General features: G+C 44.9%; 1 protein-coding gene across 1 annotated transcript in view; it reads left to right on the top strand.

Moving 5' to 3' along the window:
* Nucleotides 1-25,419, top strand: part of cadps2 (Ca++-dependent secretion activator 2) — an 86,663-nt gene that overhangs the window by 2,549 nt on the left and 58,695 nt on the right. The window contains exons 2-5 of the mRNA XM_068739659.1: nucleotides 14,848-14,961; nucleotides 20,848-21,180; nucleotides 24,874-24,954; nucleotides 25,063-25,296. Coding sequence (XP_068595760.1) covers nucleotides 14,848-14,961; nucleotides 20,848-21,180; nucleotides 24,874-24,954; nucleotides 25,063-25,296 — 762 coding nt within the window. The remainder of the gene's footprint in view (nucleotides 1-14,847; nucleotides 14,962-20,847; nucleotides 21,181-24,873; nucleotides 24,955-25,062; nucleotides 25,297-25,419) is intronic.

Here is a 25,419-nt window from a genome sequence, read left to right as displayed (position 1 = left end):
GGGTCGCACCCCGTGGGATGCCCCCCGTGGGATGCCCCCCGTGGGATGCCCCCCGTGGGTGGCACCCCGTGGGTGGCACTGGGGCTTTCTGCCTTTATGGAACGATGCTATTCCATGATGCCCAGAGCTGTGTGGCCCTCAAGGTGCTGTTGATCAATCTGGAGGATCATTCGCCGCCATAGAGCGGCACCAAACCTTTAAACCAGCATTGAGGCGGCGAGCTGGCGGACCAGTCTGGTGACCTGCACTAAATAGATTTGTTTTGGTTTAAACTGACCATGAACCTGAAGTCTCTTTTTTTTGGGTGGGGGGGGTTGTAGAGAAGTTGAAGCAGAGAAACCAGCCACGCAACATCGACACTTCCTTGTTTACACAGTTGAATGTCTGAGAAGTTCTCGGCTTCCTGCCAGCTCGCCGTTTTAAAGATCTTTCCATCCCAACCAGCTTTTTTTTTTTTTTGACAGCTTTTGTCTCATTTTATTGGAATATTCTGCTCCTCTGGCTGTAAGAGAGGAAGGTTGTAAAAGAGCGGAGTATTTGGGCCTGCGTTTTATTGAACATGAGTCTGGTTTGGTGAACTATTACATGAACATAAACGTGTGAATCTGATCAGAGGAGGGAATCAGGCCAGGTTTCACCTCAGGCTGTTCTGATCTCATAAAGGAGTTGTGTTTCCCACAGAGCAGCTAATAATAAGTTCTAATAATGGACTTTGCTGCTTGAAAAATCAGCTGATGTCTCTCTCTCTCTCTCTCTCTCTCTCCGGTGCTGAGAATCTGAGCAGGATCTCAACTCAACCGTGAGGCGAGAGAAGTCACAAGTAAAGGTTGTTCTCCTTCGACAGCAGAAAGAGACGATCTCATTCCACCTCCTTCATTAAAAATGGGCCCAGCTCTCGGCAACAGGGCAGGGCATGACCTTTTTATAGGTCCTCTTCACTTTGCCTGCATAAATTCAATATTTCTTGTATAGATGTTTAGTTTTATTTGGCGCTAATTTGCTGCTGCTCCTGCAGAAGCCTGTGATTTTTGTCTTGTCTTTTTTTTTTCCCTTGAATTACATTAATTTGCTCAGCATGATCTCTGACTTTTCACTAATCCGTGATGCAGCGGAGGTCGCGAGTAGCAAATAAATCAGTAAAAACGAATACAGCCGTCACAGTACTGTATACATTTATATATTTATTGGCTATTTTTAATGCCTTTTGTGAGGAAACTCCCTCTAGTTGTTTTCTCTCGCCTCTCAGGCGTTGGACGCCGACAGTCTCCTCTCAGCATTTCTGTTATTGTCTTGTCTCCAAGCGCTTTTTACATCCCAAGCAGGGAAGCCGTGACGGCAGAAACCCCCTCCTGATGAGGACCCACGCATCCCTGCCTGCATGCATGTAATCCCCTGGCAGCTGTTTATTACACAAACAAGATAAACACCACCTTCTCCTCCTCCTCTGCTATAAGAAGCCACTGCTGATGTGGGGGCTTGCCTGTTTTAAACTGCATGGTGGGCACAGATTTTGGACACGGATATGCTGGAGGCGACTTCCCTTCTCCTTTGTCATCTTTCCTTCCCCTGTCAGCCTCCCTGTGAGGGAGAGTGCTGCTCAGAGGGTTACATAACTTCTCCTCTTCCTCCTTCTGACATGTGAAAGGATATCTCAGCAAGGCTCTCGGGGGAGTGCCACAAAGAGCAGAAGATAGCGAGTCAGTCGGGCCCTCAGTCAGGCCAAACTCAGCAGTGCAGTCGCTTTAATACACTACGTGTATTTCTAGCTTTCCTTCAACTCAGCAGTGCAACAGGGCAGTGGAATGTGATGATAATTCTTTTTTTTTTTTTTTAGATTGTACCAATAAACAAGTCCTTAATTTGGTGATGATAGTGATGATCAATGAAGATTAGCAAAAGTGGTGTCGGTCATTTAACCCTTTAAAGCAATAAACCATGAAGTAACAGTCAGAACACTTTTATTTTTGGGGAAAATAATGTTTTAATGGAACCTTCTGACAAATTTGGAAAAATATTTGTTTTTATAGAAGTGCTCTAATTTATGTAACTTTTGCAAAATCTGGATTTTTTTCATGGAAAATGCAGATGCATGTGTCAGCTTGTATCTATCAGCTTTTTTTGGGGGAAAAAAAAATCTAACTTCTGAAGTAGAAGTCTCAAAATCCTGAAATACCACGTGTATCAAATATGTTTGTTTGTCAATATAGGGTTAAAGGCTGACACCAGTATTCTGGACTAAATCTTGAAGGAATAAATGTTGGGGATGTTACCAGGACCAGATGATTACATTTTGGCGGTGATCCAGAAGAGATTCTGTATTCTGGATCACTTTGAAATTTCCGTTAGCATTGCAGCCAATGACGCTTCAAAATTTGTTCCTCAATATCTCGGCCATGCTTTCTACGTTTTATAATAACTTTTTTTGTTATGTATAGATGAACATTAAAGGCACCGTTTCGTAGACTTCGTAGCAGAGCAGGCTGCATATTGCTTTCAGGCTGCCACCATCATGCCCAGTCCTCTTGAGGGTGAAGGTAGAGCATTTACTAATAAACAGGTATCGACAGGTTGAGCGGCTTGCATCACGTCCCCGCATGGCAGCCGGGTCGGCCCGTGGTTTCACTCGCTGGCTTTCGGTATCTAATGACCTCCCTGGAGGCGCCGCCACTTCCGCTCTGCACACCGCTCTTTTGTTGGAAGACAGCCTGCTCTGTCCCCGTCCCCCCCCGCGAGGAGACTCTCGAGTACCTCTGTGCACTCGTGCATTCAAGTGCAGCTTAGCAAGCCGGCTCAGAGTCCTGGGACAAAATCTGTCTTCAGGTGTTTGTTTGTTTTTTGTTTGCTGCATCCTTTTAGATGTAATTTGTAAACAATTGAGCTGTTTAGCGAAGCGTTCCCACACCGTCATGTCTTCGGGTTTGTTGATCCACCTACACTAACCCAACAGATTTGACTGAATCTTCTCTCACAGATCAACTTTGTTAAATGGCTTCATTGGGTGGAAATCCATCAACAAGTTTAAAATGAATCATCTCTGGCAGCTGAACATGGTTTGGCACCAGCTTCGGGCTCTGCAGTGTAGTTATGATGTCTAACGTCCACCATCGGAGGGAGGAAATGTCATTCGGGCCAACGGCTCGTTCCTTCCAAGGCTGAAGTCTCCCTCTGCCACAGACTGTGATGCACCGTGGGTAATTTAATTCAAGGGAAAAAAACCAAAAACCAGGCAAGGCCTAAATAACGCTTTTTATTTCACATGGCAATGATACATTAACAAGCCTTCGGCAGCCTTGCGTGGATGAAAAATGGAGGACAGCTTTGCTGTTCTTATTTAATGGGGCAAAAATGTCAAGTTCTTCCTCAGGTTGGGCAGACTGGTGAGCAAATTTAAAATGATGGCGTAAATTTCAACAATATGCATGTTGGAAAACACACGGCATTAGAAGATGGTGCAACCTCTCCTCTCTGATGCTGATATAATTAGCAGGTTGGCTAGCACTGCTACTTTGAGTGTTTAGCTCAAACTCCTTTTAACTCATTGAGTGCCAGCCATTTTCAGCTCGGCTATATGCAGAGTTCCATAGTTTTTGCTCATTTTGCCCGATTTTCCAAGCCCCACACAATATTCTCTACTATGACTCTGCAAACATTGAACCTACTGAAACAAAAGATTAAAGTCTCCTCTTTCATCAGGAGAACAGAAAGTGTGTTCCTACCATTTTTCCTTCCGGAGTTATTGGCCATTGAAGAGAGGCAGATTTCAAAGTCAGGGTTGGCAGTGAATGTTTGGGTTTTAAAAAACGTCTTTAGCCGTGAATGGCATTGAATGAGTTAAAAGGGTCATCATATCCGATGTCTGAATATTTTGACACCTCAATTTATTTAGTTATCCACGAGATTCTAGATTGATTGATTGGATTTTTATCTTCCAGAAAATCGAAATCAATTTTCACGACATTTATCCTGTAATTGTAACGATTTGCTCTCTGCTAGGTCATTTTCAGTTTTCACATTGTTTTCAACCATCGACTGCTTTGTAAAATTCTCTGGCATCTAACATTTGGGAGTAAACTCCTGAATGGAAGCTTTCTTTTGTAAGTGTGTAAAAGCCCTAAATAGCAGAATATATCTCACCTGGCCTCCTGGTGAGCAGACCAATTGCTAAATCTTTCTGTTTGTGGTTTCTTTTGTTGGTTTCTCTTATCGCAGTTCTCCTGCTCATTCATTTCATTTTAGTCACCAGCAGTGGTCCGCTGAAGTTCTGTCTGGTACAAACGGATAAACCTTTTTAAATGGACATATCGGGGCATTTTTTCCTGCCTCATTTATTGCTCTTGCTGTTGAAAATAGTGTTTTTTTTTCTCTCAAACATTTTACCATCACCTGTGGAAACAGTGAATTTAATTTACTTCGAATCGTCCCTGACTCTAACCAGTTTCAGAACATGTTCCTCTTTTTATACATGCCTGCTTACATTTACTGCTGAAAAGTGTTTGTGCTTCTGCAAGATGAAATTTTCAGTTTCGTGCTGGTTGGATTATCTATAACACAATTTATTCATGACAACCTGCTGCTGATCGACTGATAATTGCACCGGTGACTCCACATCACGTCTGGAATATTGGAAGCAGGATTCCAAAGCTGGGGAGACACTGAATTTTTCCGATCCACATGGAATAGCAGTAAGGGCTGCTGGGAGAGGGGCTGTAGCCTTGCTACATGAGGCGCCAGCTGAACGCCACCCTGTCCACACACATATGACGGCAGGGTCAGAAGAAGAAGAGAAAAGAAGGGAGAATAGTTGGAATGACATTGACTTGTCGAGGGGAGATGGTCTCCCAGGTTTGCCCCCCCCCCCCCCCCCTCTCCCCCAGAGCCTCTGCACTGAGCTGATAAAGACGCCCCCACATAAACACATAATGCATGCAGGCCTTCATGTTCTTCTTCATACGGTATAGAAATGAAAGAAGCCGCTGCGTGTAATGATCTTATTCACATCAAATACTTTTCAGGGTATTTATTTCCCCTCTGTGTTTGAGCTGCTTGTAGAACAAGGCAGCAGCCATTTTTAATGTTCTGGGAATAACTGTCAACCTTGTCAAGATTTAGAACACCTGCCTGGTCGGGACTTGATGGTCCCGGTGTGTGAGGATTTGTAGGTACACCAGAGGCCCAGCCAATGCTTCTACTTTGATTCTGCAGAGACAGCCACAGCTCAACTGATGTCTTAACAGCCTTTTGGCTCAGCTTCATCGTCACCATGACGGTGAAGAGAGCGCAAGCAGAGGGTCCTTATCAACCCTTTTTTTGAGTTAATAAGGACCCAAAGTCACAGTAATAGTGTAGAAACATGGGAAAAGTCAGTTTTTCATAATATGTCCCCTTTCAAGTTCAGCTCACGCTGCTTGCTGATAACCATAGCACCTTTTTTAAAATTTATTTTTTATTCCTGTCACAAGGAAAGGACTTGTCATCTCAGAGGTTGTGTGAATTTCAAAGTCATATGATGAAACAGTTATTTTCAGTGTGTGTCTTTCCCAAATCTGTTCATCCCGAATTAGTATCTTGTCAGGAGGCACACACACACACACACACATACACACACCTCACCTCACTCAGAAGCGTTGTGTGCTTGCAGAATTGTCACAGACAGAAACAAATCCTTCATGCCTGGTCAAAATCACAACCTGAACAATGCAAAAGGTGTTTTAGAGCTAAGAGTGCATCTGCTAGTCGCCATTATTGATACAAAATACAATATAATGATACAAGTTTCAAAGCTTTCAATGGCAGGAAGTGATGCTGAAAGACCAGAACTTTAGATGGGGTGTGTGGAACAGACTGGTGGAGACGGCTTCTGTCTGTGTCTTCTGTCCTTGTTGGTGTTCCAGATGTTTCATCTTTATCCCAGCATGCGTTTAGCGCTGTTCCAGCTCCCCCCCCCCCCACTTCATCACTGCCCTGGCGACATGTCTAGAAAGAACCCAGCCTTAAACTGAGGCTGGACTGGATCTGTAGGATGGTTCAGAGCCTCCGAGCTTTGATAGGTGCCTCTGGAACGTGCTTTGCTCACGGTGAAGTTGCCTGAAGGGGGTTGTGTATCCACGGTTGTGGATCTCTGGATGCTCTAATCTAATAAGATTCCAGCTTCCGCTGTAAAGTGAAGATCAATTGATTCAAACGGCCTCGGCGGACGTGCCGAGGCAGCGCTCCGCTTCTATTTTTACCGCTCCTGTGGCGAAGTCACAGCCCGTCGTGTCTCCTCTTCTCAGTCCATCTTTTTCAGTCTCATTTTTCCGACACTGTAGCTGAGATTCTCCCTCCCCTCCTCCACGTCTTCTGTCTTCTCCCCCTGTCCCTACCTCCTTTGGTTCTCCTTCCACTGCGCCTGCTGCCTGCTGAGAGACCCAGTGGAGAGCTTTTCTGGCTCATTGGCTTGATCCAGCAGCCATCATTAAAAAGTCGAGGCTTCAGATTCCAACACTGGTTGAGCTGCTCCTTATTATTTAGACCCAGTTCCCGTTTTTGCTGCTACGGCTCCAAGACTTTATTGTAAAATGGCATGTGTTTGTGCTCACCAAGCCTGACAGTGTGTGTGAGATTGTTTAATTATCAGCTAGCTCTACCAAAATGACAGAGCAAGTGGGTAAAAACACGCAAAATCCCTTTCAATCCTAAAATGTCTGATTATATTTGAGCAAGAAGATTAAAAACAAAACAAAAAAAAACAAATATTTAAAAAATCACATTTTTGCTCGATGAGCCAAACCCAAGAACAAAAAAAAAAAACACCCATCAGCAAAGGAAGGGAAATGAAATTAGAGTAAGTTTGTAGATGGCTAATTAACTCATTCAATGCCAGACGGTTTTGCACATTTTGCCCTATATCGCAAGACCCACAGAATATTATGTAGTATGACTTTGCAAACACCGAACCTAACAAATGAAACATTAAAGTGCACCCCTACCATTTTTAATTTTTGCAGTTATTGGCCGTTGAGAGGCTGAATTAAATTTCAAATCTAATTGACTTCTTTAGACATCGACGGCATTGAGTGAGTTGAGAGTCGGCCGATTAGCGGAGCCCCAAACTCGCCGAGACGAGACTGACTGACAAACGAACTGCGACTCCAACCGACTGTTGTCGCTTCTTGGACAGGTACCGCTTGGGTTATCCTGTTCAGTTGTTTAGGAACGCTACAGAAATGTTAGCATGGAGACTGAAGCAGATGCCTCGTTGTCTATTCCTTCATTCAAATAAAGAATTGCGCAAAGAGGTACAATTTGGTACCCGTAGAGAATTCCGGACCCCGGTAAGGTTCCTGCACTCGACCCTAACTTCGTTTTTATATAAAAAAAAATCAGCAGTGGAAAGTAAAGATGTGTTTACTAAATATAAACATGACATTGCTTTCAGGAAAGTGTTGCTCACCATCAAATTGTGTAGCAGTGGATGTAATAAAGACTTTAAAAAAAAAAGAATTGGCATAAAATGAACGTTTTCCTCTGGTTACTCTCATCCTGCCGATGAGCTCCATTCTGAATACCTTTAAACTGTTTCTGCGTCCAGCGATGCCTATCGACAATAAGCCGTTTGTTTAAAAACTGAGACCCAACTGAGAGTGAGAACACGAGGAGGAACTGCTGAGAGTGCCGATCCCAGCAGGGCTTCCGTCCTCCCTCTGACTCCAAGAAACATTTAGTTTATCTGAAGCAGAAATCACACACTTTTACAGAACACCTCTGTGGCTTCAGGCACCGTCGTCCCCTTTGGAAGGAAAACGGCCCCTCGGCCTCTGTTCAGCTGGTGAAGCCATCAGTGATGCTGGCGAAGGGAGGGCGAGCACAAGAAGGAAATACTGGGACAAATAAGTCGGATTGTGGACAATTAGTGCATTTGCTTTGAGCCTTATCTTTACGGTACTCAAATTGCTTGCCTCTAAACTAAGAGTCTCCCCACATGGTTGTGATAAACCATTAATCATTAATTGACCTTCTGTTGAAACCAAATCTCCCGAGGCGACATGGAAAAAGGGTTCAAACGGAAAGATTCAGCTTTAGTGTTGGACGTTCTCAACCGTGTCCTGATCGGTTTGTTGTAGCGCCGAGCTGAGTGGCAGATCCAGACGCTAAAAGGAAGCGCTCTGAGGTACTGGATGATGTTTTGGGGTTGATGATCGTGGTCTACGGTTTTGTGAATTGTTCATGCGATCCTGTGCAAATGTTGTGCTTAAGTAGGAGTCTGAATCTTTAGGAAAATTTATAATTTAATTTAAAATTAAACGAATATGAATGGGGGGGAGCAATTTTGCTTCTCTTTCTCTGCAATAATTATTTAATCTGTTAATATGTGTCTCTCTCTCTCTCATCCATGTGTGAATGGCAGACTAAGCGGAAGGCTAATTTTCCTGTCGTAGCAGTGAGAGCAGCTTCGGAGAAAAAAGCTATTGTTGTTCAAGATGCTGAGGGGGGGGCGACAAACAGGCTGATCATGGACTTGTTATCTCGCCACGGAGCTGGTTGACGTTGTATGAAGCTGCTGTGTGTGTGTGTGTTTCTATCAAAATCTCCTTGAGTCATAAAAAGTCTGATTTTCACTCGTGTCATAGAGGTTGTATTGTTCCATCCTCATCAACATAAAGGAATCTTTTCCAGTTATGGGGGGGAGGGGGTATACAACTGTGTTCTTTGGGGTATATTTTTAAGCCTAAATGCTAACGGGTTTTCTGGGGATAACGACATTGTTCAGACACCACTATGTTGAGACAATTCGGCGGGTGACCGTGCAACACTCTGCAAATAGTCTGTGTGTAGCTTAAACCCCAGCCAGACGTTGGCTTTCTGAAGCCTTTAATAAAGCTCAGCCTTGAGAATGGTCGAGAAACTTTCCTTCCTTGTGAATCTCCAGAAATACCGTAAGAACTTGTTCTCAATTCTAGCCAGCTGCTGGAACAAGTAGAAAAACCACCATAAAACGTCTCATTTTCATGCATCCGTCAAACTTCCATTCGTATTTCCCGTACAGAAATACGAGAAAAATGTGTCCGTTTCTTTTTTTTCTTCAGGTATGTCATATCGTCAATCATCATAGCATCACAGAGTGGCAAATAAATTGAACAAATGATTTCAAGAATCATTTCATAAAATAGATGTACCGGTAGCTTTACCTGTAGCAAAGCATACTCAATACATTTTCCGAGTTGATAAAAATTCACAATACCCGTACAGGGATGTCTGAACCTGGAGCGGAGCCGTGTCTCTGATTCCTGGGAGGTTTAGGAAAGACGTGTGATTATTCCAAACAGTGTTATGTCAGAGGAGCTGAGGCTCCTTCTCAGATTCACATATTATCTTGAGTGCACCTGTGTCCAAACGAAATGAAGAATCGAGCAATTTGTCTTCAGAATAAAAGCAATGACAATGAATTACTCCCCCCAGGGGAAAGCAGGTGGGGGCGCAGATGGACCGAAACGACACGCTATTACAGGATTGCATTACTTGTAGATCTGATCAAACTTATCGAGGCACAAAAGTTTGTTGCTGAAACACACGGCAGTGTGCCGTCCTGGTTCTGCTCTTCTGGTGGGATCCCGCTTTTTTTTTTTTTTTTTATAAGAATGCAGCATCTGTAGAAAGCTTCACCCCGACCACAGAGATGTCACATCGTCTGCTGTCAGTCAGCTGGATTTAAATATAAAAACTCAGACAGCGGCTGGTATTTGGATAAAGGGAGTGGAAGAAGTGTTTGCCTTCAGGGAGTGGTCGCTCTCACTCCCAGATCTGGTTGGATGGACTGCTATCTGTGTGTAGGAGATGAGCCCGAGATGCTTAACTCTTTCAGTGCCAGCCATTTTCATCTCAGCTACATGCCGAGTGCCCCAGTTTTCTTGCATTTTTCCTGATTTTCCAAGCCCCACAGAATATTCTTTACTCTGACTATGCACACACCGAATGTGCCAAATGAAAGATTCATTCAGTGTGTTCCTACCTTTTGTCGTTCTGGAGTTATTGGCCCTTGAAGAGAGGCAGATTTCAATGTCAGGGTTGGCAGTGAATGTTTGGGTTTAGACGTGAATTGCACTCAAAGAGTTAAAAAGAGCTGACCCTCTCAGGTAATGTTCAAACTTGAGGGAGGTTGAATCCAAACTTTGGAAAATGAATCTCTCTCAGAATTACTAACTTACATTTTCCAGACATGTTACTTCCGGTGGGAGGGTGGTGGTGGTGGTGCAACATTTGTGTGTGTGTGTGTGTGTGTGTAGGTGTGTGTTTGCATATGTGTGTCCTTTAGTGCAGCGACTAAAAGTGACATAAAATTCTCCTCCTGTCGCTTCTCCTGTGCAGAAACTATTTTACGCTGAAGCAAATGTCTCTAAGAGAAAGAAAGCAATTCGTTTGTAGATGCAGCGTAATGGTTCAATTACTGTGTGTGTGTGTGTGTGTGTGCGGGTGTATGTGAGTGTGTGCACGTGCACTGGTCAGACATCTAGCAACCGGAGACGTCTGACTGATGCATCCTGACAGCTGGTAATGCTACCGGGAAAAAGGGGGGGGGGGGGTTGTTTTCCTGTAGAGGCATCTTACTCGCGCACGCACGCACACACACACACACACACACCTACACACACAGAGTTTTCTATTTGTATTGATCTGCCATCGGGGAGTCCTTTGCTGTAGCCCAAATAAGCTGGTAACTCTCCTCGATAACCTATCGGTCCTCCGTGGACTGGAGAGAAGTCAAATTAAAGCCTTCAGCATAAACAAACTCTAATGTGCATCCTTCACACACACACACACACACACACCCCTGTTAAAACCCTGTCACCTTGGCTGCCCCTGGACAGAAGAGCAGCAGGTTGGATGCGGAACCATCACAAACCTTTTAAAAGTATTTTTTCCTGAGCCTAGAATGAATAATTTAATAATTTCCCCAAACCTTCACGTTGTTTTGTAAACATCTTCTTATTTTAACTCATTGTTTGCCATTGACGTCTGAACCCAAACATTCACTGCCACACCTTACATTGAAATCTGCCTTTCGTCAACGGCCAATAACATCAGACTGAAGCATGACAAGAACGCACTTTGTTTTCCGGATGAAAGAAGAGACCTTAATCATTCATTTGCTTGGTTCATTGTCTGAACCTAGTCATAGTAAAGGATATTCTGTGGGGTTTGGACAATGTTGCAAAATGAGCGAAAACTGGGGAACACGGCATATAGCTGAGCTGAAAGTGTGCCGTGAGAGATCGTCAGGTGTGCCGTGGGAAATTATCAGGGCGCACTGGATTGTATGGCGCAGTGTCAATGATTTGTCTATTTTCTATTTTCCAGAGCAGCCCTTCAAGGTTAATCAGACAGCAGAGTATTTCCCAATGTCTTAAACCAAGATGAAAATAAGTGAATAGAACGAGCGAGATAAGCCATTCATTATTGGACCTAAAATAAATAGGCCTACAGAATGATTTCAACATTTCAGAAACACTGAAGAAATGACCTCTTAAAACCGGGGAAACATTTTTGATCTAAAAACGGAGAAAAAAAAAACATTTCTCATATTGATCTCATTATTTCAGAAATACAGAAAAAAATACCATGAGATGTTCCCACTCACCGAGAAACTGCATAATGGCAACACTGCTGCAATGTGCGAGGTGATTGGCAGTGGCACACATTTGAAAACTCTTGAGGAGAAGTTGTAATTTTATTTCTATTCAGCCTTCCCAGAATGCCTTGCCTGGGTTAGGAACCCACACAGCTCAGTATCCGGTGCTGGAAAGGTCCTGACTTTAAAGGAGCAAGATGAACCCCTTGAGCTGAAACAAAAAAAGCTAAACTTTGCTGATCTTCCTTCGGACAGTTTTTGGTTATCTGTTGCCGAGGAGTTCCCCATTCTGGCCAACAAAGCTATTTTGACATTGCTCCCGTTTTCAACCACATATCTGTGTGAGCTGAGCTTCTCAAGCTTGACTGCGATTAAAAACTAAAAACAGAGAGAGACTGAGAGCTGTTGAGGAAGAGCTTTGTGTGTGTCTTTCTGTCATGTGTTCATCGAAGCAGGTTTCACACTGAGTATAAATGCATTAAACAAACCTATATTATTAACTGTATTGTATGTACTGTGTAAGTGTCATTTTGGTTGGTGGTGTGCCCCAGAATTTTGTAAATGTAAAAAAATTGAAAATCACTGCCGTAAAGGCTTCAGCCGAGACACTAAATGTTGTGTTCTACTGTATCAAAGGCAGCGGGCAGCTCCAACAGGACAAGAGTTGCATGATCGCCACAGTCATTGGCTCGGGGGGGCTATCATTGAAAACCCTAAGCAAGGCTAGTCCACTTTGTGCTATGTAGTGTTTTGAAACCTGACTGGAGAATCTCCAGGATATTGTGCTCTTCCAGAAAATACTTTTTGAAATAAAAGGCAGCCTGAATATGGGCCTAAAATTACCAAACGCCGTGTGATCGAGGCCAGGTTTCCTTAGTTTCATCTAAAACTTTCAGGAACCACAGCAGAAGAGAGGCTGCTGTTCACGGGCGGGATGCGTCCCCGTGTGTGTCGGGAAGCTATTGCTGCTGCACGCCCCCGGAAAAACTGGTGAAAAGAAGCAGCTCAGGATTCAAAACAGGAATTTATTTAGTAGTTTCTGAGTATTTCTGTTCATTCCTATTCATTACGCACTCGTTCCTCTGACCCGGAGAGGATGGCATTGAATTAAAACTCCGCATCTCAGCTCCCCGGGTAAATGTAAATGCTGCTCCTCTGTTTTAGTCGATCATGACATCCTATCATATCATCGTGCTTTTCGTCTGGTCAGTTTCAATGCGAATCGAGGCATCTTCCATGCTAACGGAGACGCCGGGCTCAAACTCCATATGCACAGTCACGTTTCTCCTCAGGTGCAGCACTTCACGTTGCAATGATTTGAAACGCTGCAGAGAGTTGTGAAGGAAATAATTGATATATGATGGAATGTGAATGAATGAATCCATGAATGTGAAGGCTTAAGGTTCATAACACATTCGTGACACTGTTTGCAGCGGTGCTTTGGCGACCGCTGGGATACATCCAGTTCTTTAGGACTATATATTCTAACTACATGCTCCGTTGTTTCAGTGACGGGTCTGACTTCCTCCTGATGCGCTTCATCCCCAGAACTGCGATGCCAGTCGATTGTTTTTAGCAACAAACACGTTCAGCCGCTGATGTTCAAGGAGTTCTCCTGATTGCAAAGGAAACAACGCACATTTCCGGCCTACACGATGATTGTGAAACCATTTTTAACGCATGAAGTCCAACCTGCTGCTTTTCATAAAGTCGCCCTCGTCCTCCCCTCTGGCGGTAAAAAAAGGCAAAACTCTGCGACTCAATTTAGACACAAAAAAGGCGAGCAAGCCCACACAAAAAGCTGCCAGCGGGAGATAAGTCGCTGCTCATTTGTGTAGCTGGAAATTGGCACTTTGACTTTCAGAGTGATGCCGTAGCTGGCAGGGTTGCAACAAGCGGGGAGAATAATGGTTTAATTTTCTCTTGATGCCGAAACTTCACACGTGTGTGCAGCTTATGAGGTTTGTGAGAAATTCAAATTCTCATTCATTCATCCAATGCGTGGTCTGCGGGGCAGAAATGACCACGACCGGGTGGCGTTTATGGGGAGGAGGGGCTGCTCAGCTCAGCAGTGTTACGGTAGATTGTTTGTGCAACATGCCAAAGAATCACAGTTTTCATATGGGAAGCTCTTTAAAAAGAAAAGCAGAAAAGCAAATCGGTTGTTTTTAGGTGTCGTCTTTTTAGTTTTCTTGCTGAGGATTTGCTCTTTTGAATCGAATCGTGCACCGATCGGGAGTTGCGAAGCTCCTGAAACATTTAGAGGCCACCTCTTCTTGATGCGATGCAAGAGCAGTGGAATTTCACTCACAGTTTATGTTTGCAATCAGCCGTTATCGTCTTCCCCCTCCCTTTGGGGGGGGGGGGGTTGCTCTAGAAATGAACCGGTCGCCTCCGGTCTGCTTGTCTGGCTTTCCCTTTGAAAACAAATGATTGCAGTCGGCCTTGGCTTATTATACTTGTAGCTTTACATTTATTCAGTGCCCCCCCCCCCCTTAATGTTCCTCTACATTCTGGATGTTAACCTGTGTTTACCAATCAGAGCGGGGAATAAAAGCACCAAGCTCCCCGTCCTCAGTCATCACACCGATGGCTTCAGGCATTGGTCTTTATTTGAACACAAATCACGAAATAAAAACCGATCCACACCACCGCACAAAGACGTTCCGATCACTGCATGAAACATATGACAACAAACAAACAAAGTGGGAATGTTGAAGCTGGAATAGATTCTTCTTCAAACTTCTAACAAGAAATAAAGCCATAAAATACACAAGAATATACTCGTCCATCTGTCCTCGTTGATGGAGTACCTCGAGAACAGTTTAATATTTTAGTATATTTAATATTTAAATTCATATTTCCGACATAAATGGCTGAAATAGAGCATTAATTTCTGCACTGTTGCTCAACTTGATTAAATTAAACTTCTCTTTGTTCTGGACCTTCAGAGAATCTCCATCGCCCTCAAATCATGGTTGGACTTTTGTGAAGACAGTTCCATCTCCCTCTTCTCTGTACTGACTGTCAAACACAAGTAAAAAAACAGAAATGACTATAATTATGTACTTTTGTTCCGTTTCTTATTCATCCTGCCTTCACGTCATCTTCTCTACTTCCGCTCCGTCTATTTCCGACTGCTTTCACCCTCCTCTGCAAACGTCTCTCCTCTCACTTCTCCTTCCAATTGTCCTCTCTCCATGTTACTTAATTTTTCTCCTTATCTCTGCTCTTTTTTGAAGGTGAACAAGCAGCAGCTTCAGGCGGTGAAGGAGCGATTCCTGGCTTTCCTCAACGGGGAAACCCAGATTGTGGCAGATGAAGCTTTCTGCAATGCTGTGAGGAGCTATTATGAGGCAAGACCACTTTCTGTCCACTCCTACTGTCCTACTTCTCCTTCATTCTGGACTATTCCCCCTTGAAAAGCAGGAAAAATGCTCTCCTCTCCTCTTCTTTCCTTTTCCTAAGACACCACTGGTGGCAGAGGTTGCAGAAACTGGTTCTACAAATATAAGCCAGATTTAAAATCACTAAATGCAAAGAAATCAGAAAGCAAACTGAAATGAATTTAAAATGAAGCAGTCTAACCGGTGATGGCCGTAGCCGGGCTGTTTGTGGTTTTAAACTGTCCTGTTTTCATTTCCTGGTTTGGGGGCGTCATCCACCTCCACACCCCTGATGCTTGCTAAGCTTTTTTTTTTGACACAGCAATTAACTGTATTGGCGGTGTCAGAGAAAGATTACAACGGTTGTTTTCTGTTTGTGAGGAGGTTTTCCTTTCGTTGGGAGCGTAGTGCCAGCGATCTCGTCTCCCCTCCATCACATTCTCTGATGCCACTGAAGATGTGCACTCGGCTGGTGTTGCTGCAGTTGAAGAGGCTCCGGCTGGATTATGTGATCTCTTCTTAAAAGTCTTTGTATTTGGTTGACATCTTTTAATCTGAACTGTGTTCAGCATTTGAATAGAAGTCCATCATCTTCCTGTTAGCAAATATTACGATGGATTTGTTCAGGTATTTATTTTTTTAAATCTGACACCTCTCTGTCTATCCTGCCTCATCTTTTTTCTTGGAGGCTGCTCCATCGTTTCGATTGCAGTCAGAGATGTTTGCAGCCACCATTAAGCAATTAAAGACGACTGATTTGGTTACAGAGGTTTGATTGTGTTGGTTCCCCTGGTGCCTTAAACCATCCAGACATGGAGTCTGCAAGACCTCTGAAGAGGCCCTGAGGGTCCAGCACCTCGACATCGTCCGTGAATCCTGTTTAAAAGATGCCTCATCCCGGTGCTCTGCACATGGGTTGTAATAGGAAGATGTATGATCCTGCTGTGGAGGGTCCCTGGCTCATTCCTTCTTGTTCTCTGTAAGCGGTGTCTGTCAGAGCTACTTTATGGGCCTTTTGTGTACCAGCATCATCCTAAACGGGAGCTGATTGAAGCGCTACAGCCCAGTGCCTGCTGAACACCTTCTGCATGCAGCAGCAGCTGAAAGACGAGGACCAAACACATGTTCTGTGGGGACGGCAGTCGAGGGGCGAGAGGCAGGGTACACCCTGGACAAGCCGCCAGGTCATTGCAGGGCCACTCACAGACAGGCAATCATCCACACCTATGGACACTTTATTGTGTTTAGTTTTCTTCCTTTGCCACAGATCAACGTACATTTCTTCTATTACGTGATCATTTAAAAATTTCTTGATCCTCGTTATCGGCTACAAGAAAGAAAATGTTGGTTCATCCATCCATTCCTTTTCTTGAAGGCAAGGTAGGCAAGAATCTTGACTCATCAGGTCTTCAGCCTCTTATCTGGATCCGGGTCACGGGTTTACGCTGGAGCCTATCTCAGCTGACTATACGAGCGGAGGCCTGGTACACCCTGGATAAGTCGCCAGTTTACTGCAGGGCACATTGAAGAGTTTAGAACATTAAGCTTAACACGGAACTGCTGGTCGGACGCGAGCCAAACATGTTTGCAGTTTTAGCGGACAGGCTCCGGCATGATGACGATTCCAACCTGCCGTATCAGAACACGCATCATGTAGATCATGTGAAAGACTTCAGAGCGACTGTTCTTTTTTGCAGCTGGCGCTTCTTCCTCAGACTTTTTCCTCCTCAGAGCCGATCAGTGGGAGGTGACGATGACTCGGCGCCATCTCTGCTGTGAAGTCGAGCGACCTGTTAGTTTGTCACATTTAAGGGCCGCTGGTATTTCCAGCTGTCCACGAACCACGGCTCCTCAGAGAACAAGGCGCCCGGGCATCCACGAGGAAGAGTCTCATTAAGACATTCTCCTTCTCATTAACACAATCTGAATTTGACATTTTGGACTATTGGAAGACGTGACTCGATGGCACTTCTCATCTTAAGATTTGCTTTCTAACTCCGTCGCCCTGCTTGGATCCATGGCCTCCGTGCCGAACTCTAAGAGCACCTGGAGAAGCCACAGCTTTCTCTGGATTCTCAGCGGTGTATCTTGAGGGAGGATGCAGAGGCTATTTCTGTCTCTGCTGTAACGTGTCACGTTGTTTTTCAGATGCTTCCGATGACAGCTGAACTTTGCAATGATTCTCTAATCTTCATCCCTTCACTCCAGCGACGTTTCCGCTCCTCCTTTATCCTGATGCATGCAGAGCTCTGTGTAGCCTAAAGGTCATAATCACCACAGGTGCATGTTCATAGCGTCTAGTCATCGTTGCCTCCTGTCAGTCGCCATGGAGACAATCAAACGATTTTGCTTTTTGCCAGGGGTTGGTGATCCTTCATCTTACGCCCCCCCCCCCCCCCCCCCCCAATCTATCTCTAGTTTGTCCATCTCTTCGCTACACAGGATTCAATGACGTCTCTCACGAGTTCTGGGATGACCCTAAAGATGTGCCTCTCATAATTGCTTTTTTCATTTTGTTTATTTTTATGCTTTTATGCACCATTTAACTTGCGCAATTTTCATGTCAGTTTGCTGACACCCGTCTATGATGGCGGCGTGAATGCAGCGTTTCCAGCAGCGATGTCCTTGAACACAAATATCGGAGTCCTGATCCATTTTGAGGTGTTTTTGTTCGACAGAGACGCAAATGACAAACGGCAGAATTTGAACCTGGATTAGATTTAAGAGGTAAATTATTCCTGACATTTAAAGCTTTTTTTTTCTTTTGGTTCATATCTCCAGATTTTCTCAGTTTGTTCATCAAAAATGTCCTTTTGTAATATTCCATTGTCTGAAAACAACAGAATTTTAGCGTTGGTGTTTGAAAGACGTGAGGCTTGTGGAAAATAGCCCCAGTAATGATTTCAGTGACTGTGCAATGGAAGAATCGCTCGTAGTCTGTCCTCTCATTCATAATTTCATCATCTCATTTGTCTCCAGTCATACTCGTGTTGTAGCGTGCTAGCAGCTCTTTATTTCTAAACCCGGAATCTAAATGGTGCGTGTCTTTGTTCTTATGCTCTGAGTTTCTGCTTCACTAGTCCAATCAGAACCAAAGCAGGAAGCTCAACAGTCATTCTCATTAAAAAAGGAAACGATCCAGGTACTCCCGACCAATCAGACGCTGGTATCCGCGGCTCTGACGCTCCTCTGTGGTCTTTATATGCCCCTCACAGACTGGTGCTTTTCATATCCAAACTACGTCATGGTTCATCTGTGACATTTAAAATTTGAAAGGAAAAAGTGTCTCTGGCGTTAAAAAAGATTCTTGCTGCTTGACTTGAGGCGGAGAAGAAGCCCACGCTCGTTCCTTTAATCTATACGTAATCAGCTTTTTATTAAACATGCAGTAATTGGTTTTAGAATATCAGATCTGTTCAAGGCATGACAGAATGACACACAGCCTATAAAAAAACCCCACCACTGTGGGAGGTTGGCTTTGTTTTCCAGGCTTGGAACCTCCATCCTCTTATTACACGGTCTAGAACTGTTTTTAACAGTTATCTAGCTAATTCTTTGAAACTCGAGCATATCTTAACTCGGAAATGTGTGATTTCTCCGTCATCCGTCCCAGATGATGAGATGGCAGCGTGTTATTCCTGACAAATTCATGTACAATAAATAGTTAAGCCATCAAATAGGAAATGTTATATATTTCCCACCTGGTATCCGGTCGCAGCTTGTCCTCAGTCAGGATTAGTTTATCTATTATTTCAACTGAATATTTGCATTTTATTTGTGGTGGTTTGACAGAAATCGCTTTTGTTAAATTCCGATGACTCGTTTCTCGTCTGTTCGGGGTCGTGTGGTTGACATCTGGCCCCCCAGACTTTCATCCCCCTGTCTTTAATCTCCTGGCTCTCCGGCTGGCACTCCACCGCCGTGTCAATAATTCAGGGACATTTTAAAGGCCCAATTAATTGGAGCAGCAGGGGGGAGAGGATGTCTCCTGCTGATCGATTCATTAGTGATAATGGCTGACATTTGTGCCACTTGACAAAGTGGAGGAGAGACTAAAATATCGAAGAGTCGTCGGAGGGAGGGGCGCCGTCTGACTATGAGCGGGGTTCTATGAGCTTCACAAAGCTAATTGAATGCTAAATACCTCTTAGAAATGAAACTGTGCCGCTGCACCATCCCCCACGGCAAAGTCCACGTATGACTCTTCTTTATTACGTACATTTAAACGTGCGTTTGATTCATCTAATAAGAAGACCAACGGTGCCTCGATTGGACGAAAGTTCTGGGTCAGGAAAATGTTGTGAGCACTGAGGCTAAGCGGACGGTGATGCTGTTGAATCAACACACCAGCATCAGATGGGTTGAACACGGTGATCACGCCGGCATGAGGAATGATTGTTGCTCTTTAATCAGCCTCTGACTCATGCCAGTCGCCACTTATTAAATAATTAATTATCATTTCACCATGGTGACTTTACGACAAGCTAATTGCAAAAAAAACTGTGATAGTTTTCATTTTTGTGAAATCCTGAAGAGCTAGTCCATTAATTGTCTTCAGCTTCAGATTATTATGAGATTATTATGCTGCTATAATGAGAGGGAGAAGAGCAGACTATCTGGAACAGAAGACACTCCTGGCATGGAAAAGCTGCTTTCAATCTCTGCTAAAGTCTGTTATCCCTGGTTTCTTTATCGAGATGATGCCACACAATGTCTCATCACTTACATTGTGTCATTCTGGACATGAAACATTTCATTTTTCTTAGTTGTATTGCGTTATTTGGTTCAGCATAGAAGAGCGCGACGTACCAGACAATCCCAAAAAAAAAAACACTAAAAGGTTGTAGCGAGCAGACGGATCTCGTCCTGAGGGGCAGAGTTCTCCTATTCCAGTCGGATTATGGCGAATGAAACAAGATTCTTATCGAACTGTTCAGTAGATCTTCTTTCCTCTGTGGCCTTTTTTTTTTAATGCTTTCACGATCTGTCTTGTCACTTTAAGTGTCATCGCTGGCACCGTACGCTTCATAGGCATCCTGATATTCCCTTCGTTAACGGGAGCTCTTTTAATGTCTTTTCGATCTCCTCGGTTCAGAGCAGTTTGTTCTGAGTGATGCAGAGAGGCGTATTAGCTGCTCTTAGCGGGCTCTGCTGCTGGCAGCTGCATCTGTCACCTCCCTCTTCATCCACTTAGCTTTTGCCCGTTTCCATTCATCAACACAAAGAGAGTTCTCTCGGCGCCATCTCTCATCGTCGCCCCCCCTGCTGATTTCAAATGTCTCCGTTGATTTCTTTGACACCAAAACAATTATTTTCTCAACCGTTTCTCCTCAATATCTTCCTCGGGACTCCGCACCGCCCAGTGAATTCTGTTCCACCTCGTTACTCCTGCCGCTCCCCGGCGGTTCTTCTCCAGCTGCCGGCGGGCCATGCTCTGCAGGCCTCGCTCCTGATGCGCCATCGCCAAAGGGCAGAAGCTGGTTGAGCCAGGCTGTGCTACTTTGTGCTTGTTGGCTGTGGTCATGAGACGCATTCAGCCCGTCTGCATACTGAATTCGTAGACGCGTATCCCACCATGTGTCTGCGAAAAAGTGACAGTAAGTCACACTCTGAGGAGGTACAGGCTGAGCTCCATTTGACTTCACACTCCGTCCCATCATCCTGCTGCGACCTGCTTAAGAGCAAAGACTTTTGATTTTATAGTGCACAGCGTTCAGTTTGGTCTGATGTGCCAAACCGACTTGTGGTAAGGATAAGTGCTCTGTAAAAACTGACTCTGATTTGACATGGGACAGTCCTGATGATGAACGGGTGAATAAATCCGTGCTCGGCATTCTGTATCTCTGTCCCCGGCAGGGCTTCCTGAGGAGCGAACGCGTCTTCCGGATGGTGCAGAGCGGCGGCTGCTCAGCCAACGATTTTCGGGACGTGTTCAAGAAGAACATCGAGCGGCGAGTCCGAAGTCTACCGGAGATCGATGGCCTGAGCAAAGAGACGGTCCTCAGCTCCTGGATTGCCAAGTATGACGGCATCTACAGGGGCGACGAGGACATGCGGCGACAGCCCCAACGGGCGCACCTGAGCGCCGTGTCGGAGCTCATCCTCAGCAAGGAGCAGCTGTACGAGATGTTTCAGCAGATCCTGGGAATCCGGAAGTTTGAACACCAGCTGCTGTACAATGCCTGCCAGGTGAGGCGCTAGAGGTCAACGGGTATAAACACTTATACATCGTCGTGGTTTGAGTGTGCGCCTCCCTCACTGGGCTAAACTTCAATGACACCGCAGAGAACTCCGGATGAGAGAATGCAGTTGAGGAACAGCTGGAACAAACTGGAGGGAAAACTTCCACACGTCCTGCATGTCTCTGAAAATTGTGGTTGGTGATGATTTTTCTTCGTTTTGGAGCAGGTTTTAAAGACTCATCCACAAGTCTCTGAACACCACTTCGTAGGGGAAGTCATCGTCAGAGAGGCTCCCGAGCTGATTATTTCCTTTAGTCTAACTGGCTCTGAACATAAATAGCTTCAAACTTACAGATTGCTTCATGGCCCATTGAGACGTCATCCTCGCCAGTATAGCAACCAGGATGCCCCCCGTTGCCAGGGCGGATTCTATTATTGTCCTGCTTCATTGGACGCCACGATAGAAAGAAATGGCTGAAGGGGAGAGGAGGGAGCGGAGGAGCGAAGACAAACTTGGCCCCTTTCATAACTTCTCCCCTCATTTTGGACGTCGTGAACTAGCGTTGCGTTTGTCCATTTCGTTTTCGTGAAAAGCAAAGTGGAGGTAGTTGCGACAGTGAAGAGAACGTCACCCGACCGCTGAGTTCCTTCGCTGCTTCCTCTTGGTTTGCCTTCATTTTTATTAGCCTTGCTTAGAACTGTTTTAATTTGCTGGCATCAGTTGCGGCCTCATCGCGGAGGAGAACCGCGCTGTGCTAATTGTCACCCTTTTATTAGGAGCACTGTTAGTCACTAAAGGTTGTTGATACAATAAGAGGCTGCATGTTGTGCAGTCGTGGATCACTTTCAGGTTCTGAGCACAACAACTGTGCACAACAGCCGGTCGTCATCCAGAACGGCGCCTCCCACCTCGTGTTCGTTGCGTAGAGGGACGAGCGTGAAGCTTCTGAGAAGCCGTTTCATTCTGAGCTGTTGTAGACCAAACTGAAGGTCAGGCAATTTAATAAATCAATCAAAGTGACTTCTGGGCTGAAGCGAGACAATGAAGCGGACTGAAACCAAGTTAATCTCCCAGTCAGACTTGAACATGTTCTGCTTTCCAAACGCACTTTCATCTTCTTCTCGATCAGCCTGTGTTCCCCGATCTGGACCGGCGACAGACCTGCTGGTGGATGCGTTGAGATTTTCACTGAAGTAAATATTGGTGACGGCTCCTGCGATTTTTAGGCCATTTCTAAGACGCAGGATTCCTTTCTGTAGGGAATTGTGACAATAGAGTCTGTTCCTCGTGCCCTTTAATGGAATCTCTGCTTCATGGGATTCCAGTGGAAGAACTGCTGAGATCCAATTATCAGCAATCCAGATACTGGATTCTGTGAAGGCCTTTGGGTGCTGTTAAACACGGGGAGGTAGGATCCTGAGTGTCCTTGAGGCACTGCACCTCCAATCGTTCTCGATTGTCTGCGGAGATATTAGTTTAATTTCAACTTTTCCGTGTTGTGTGGCGACACGGTGCCGAAGCGTCTCTGCTGGGTTTGGTCTGACGGATTTCGAACCGCCTGATTGATGCACACGAACGCATCGCGATGCCCTTTTCACCCACACCCAACAGGTTTATGGTGGAAACGGCCTCCGCATCGTTAAAGTGGATGTTTCATCAACTCGGTAATGTGTCTGTTGTTTTCTGTTTAGTTTGGCTGGTTGTGGTCTCTCTCATTTGTTGCAGGAAACTGGAGGTGTAATAAATTACAAGCTGCTCCGGGCTCTGTGCTGCCTTCAGTGTTGACAGGAAATGCTGCAGTTCATTCTGAGAAAGCTGCTTCCTTCATCTATGCGGCTTCATTTTCCTTTTTCCATTTTTATTATTTACTATTATTGACGCTGTTATTTTCACTCTTTGCTGTAACAACAGGGTGTAATTCTGTGTGGAGGATTACATCTTTGTCAGATCATCGGGCTGTGATTGGCTGCGTTGGTCTTAATTTGCCTCGTCTCTTTTATTCCTCTTCATTTTTCATTTTTTCTATTTTAATAATGGAATTGTTTATTTTAGAATAACATGGAACTAAATATCCTTTGTAATAAAACATCCCAGACTGTTTGTATCATGGTTAAAGAAGTAAACCACACTACACCAGGGCTTTAGGTGGTGCCGCCGCCTATTGAACGCTGTTTCTCTGGGTTCCATATTCTCCGGCACATTTCCCCGACCTTCACACACATTACCCACGAGAGGCAGTTTGTCTTCAGATCTTGCTTCTTGATTCCTCGTCTGGTTTTCAGAGGCCTCTGAAGTCTTCTCACAGTGTACATACAAGGAAGCTTGAATTCTGCATAAATGAGACGGCTGGTTTTTTGACTCTGTTGGGCCCGTTTGGGTCTATCCTCGAATTAAACGGCTTATCTTTCCTCTCTGTTATCAGCTGTGAAGTTTACACTTGTTTCTACGGCTTCAGGCCAGTTTCCATCAGAGTCGTTTTTTAATCTCTGATTGTCTTTTTTAGACGCCTGCACGCATCACAGATTTGTGAAATGAGCCCCTGCTTTTTTTTTTGCACACTAAGCACCAAGTTAAATTTCCACTCTGCTTTTATCTTCTTTGGCTCCGGCCTCTCCAGCGTCTGCTGCGGAGAGGAGACTAAAGCAAGGGCAGCGAACAAGACTTGATGACAAAGGGCCTCTTCACCTTCACCTCCATTCAATTCCACTGAACTGCCATGTGACCAGAAGCCCCGCTGGTTTCAAAGCGACATGAAGTTCGCTCCTCTGCAGCCGGTACTGTTCAGATCAAGACGCCGCTAAAACGCTGCCAACTGATCACACCCGCCCATCAGGGACAAAACATACAGCGCAGCAGTCCGGAACGTCGTACATAGAACCAGGAACAAGAAGAACAGTCGGGACAGAAGAAACCTGTTCAGCCTGCACCATCTCTAAATATCCTCCGTCACCTGACGCGCTTCAAGTTCCTGAGATTGTGTGACTCCGGTAGATGATCAGTTATATCCCATCGGTAAATGGAATAAACATTCTTTATCCTTGTCCCGTGAGGGGTTGCCACAGCAAATCAACGTTCTCCACTTCAGCCTGTCCTTTGCATCGTCCTCCCCAACACTAGCCACTCTCATGTCCTCCCTCACTACGTCCATGTATCTTCTCCTGGGTCAACCTCTAGCCCTGTTCCCTGGCAGCTCCATCCTCAGCATCCTTCTACCGATATAGTCCCTGTCTCTCCTCTGGACATGTCCAAACATCAAAGTCTGTCCTCTCTGACCTTGTCTCCAAAATGTCTGACCTTCACTGTCCCTCTTATTGTCTCATTTCTAATCCTGTCCTGGTCTCTCCCAAGGAGAACCTCAGCATCTTCATCCCCTCCACGCCTAGCTCCGCCTCCCGTCTTTTCCTCAGAGCCACTGTCTCTAAGCCGTCCATCATGGCTGGCCTCACTGCTGTCTTGTAGACCTATGAATGGAGTAAATAATGGTCTGTAATGTTATTTATTTACATTTTGATTTGGGATTTTGTTTTTTTGCTGTATTGTTTGAGTGTTTTCCTAAGCCGCATCTGGTGGATGTCACAGGAACTGCGGCTGAATAAGCGGAGGTTTTAACTCCCATCAAAAACTGATTTTGCAGCTCTAACCGGCTGACTGATGAAACTCATGTGTTTCTCTCTCTCTCTCTCTCTCGCTCTCTCTTAGCTGGACAACGTGGATGAGCAAGCAGCTCAGATCCGCAGGGAGCTGGACGGAAGGTTGCAGCTCGCCGAAAAGATCTCCAGAGTGAGAGTGACATGTGATAACGTCATAATGATGTGAAGTGCTGACGTGTGCGTTGTAGTTCTTGTAAGTGATGGAATGTTTTTTTTTTGCTTAATGACCGTCCTGCAGGAAAGGAGATACCCAAAGTTTGTCTCTGCAGACATGGAGCCTCTTTACGTTGAGGAGCTGCGATCATCGGTCAACCTCCTCATGGCAAACTTGGAGAGTCTGCCGGTGTCCAAAGGAGGCCCGGACTTTAAACAGAAACTCAAACGCGCCAACATGAACAACTCCTTCCTGGACATAGGAGACGAGGGAGACGTCCTGTCCAAGTCAGACGTTGTGTTGTCCTTCACTTTGGAGGTTGGTGTGCGTTTCCTCGTTACAAATCTGTAGCTTCAGTCATTTTTGGATGTTTCATTTTATATCCTTTGCAAAAGTCTAAAAGGAAGTTTGAAGAATAGATTAGTTAGTCTTTCTCTTTTC

Source organism: Brachionichthys hirsutus, chromosome 5 (genome assembly GCF_040956055.1).
Source record: "Brachionichthys hirsutus isolate HB-005 chromosome 5, CSIRO-AGI_Bhir_v1, whole genome shotgun sequence".
NCBI classification, from domain to species: Eukaryota; Metazoa; Chordata; class Actinopteri; order Lophiiformes; family Brachionichthyidae; genus Brachionichthys; species Brachionichthys hirsutus.
This window is presented reverse-complemented; position numbering and strand designations above follow the sequence as displayed.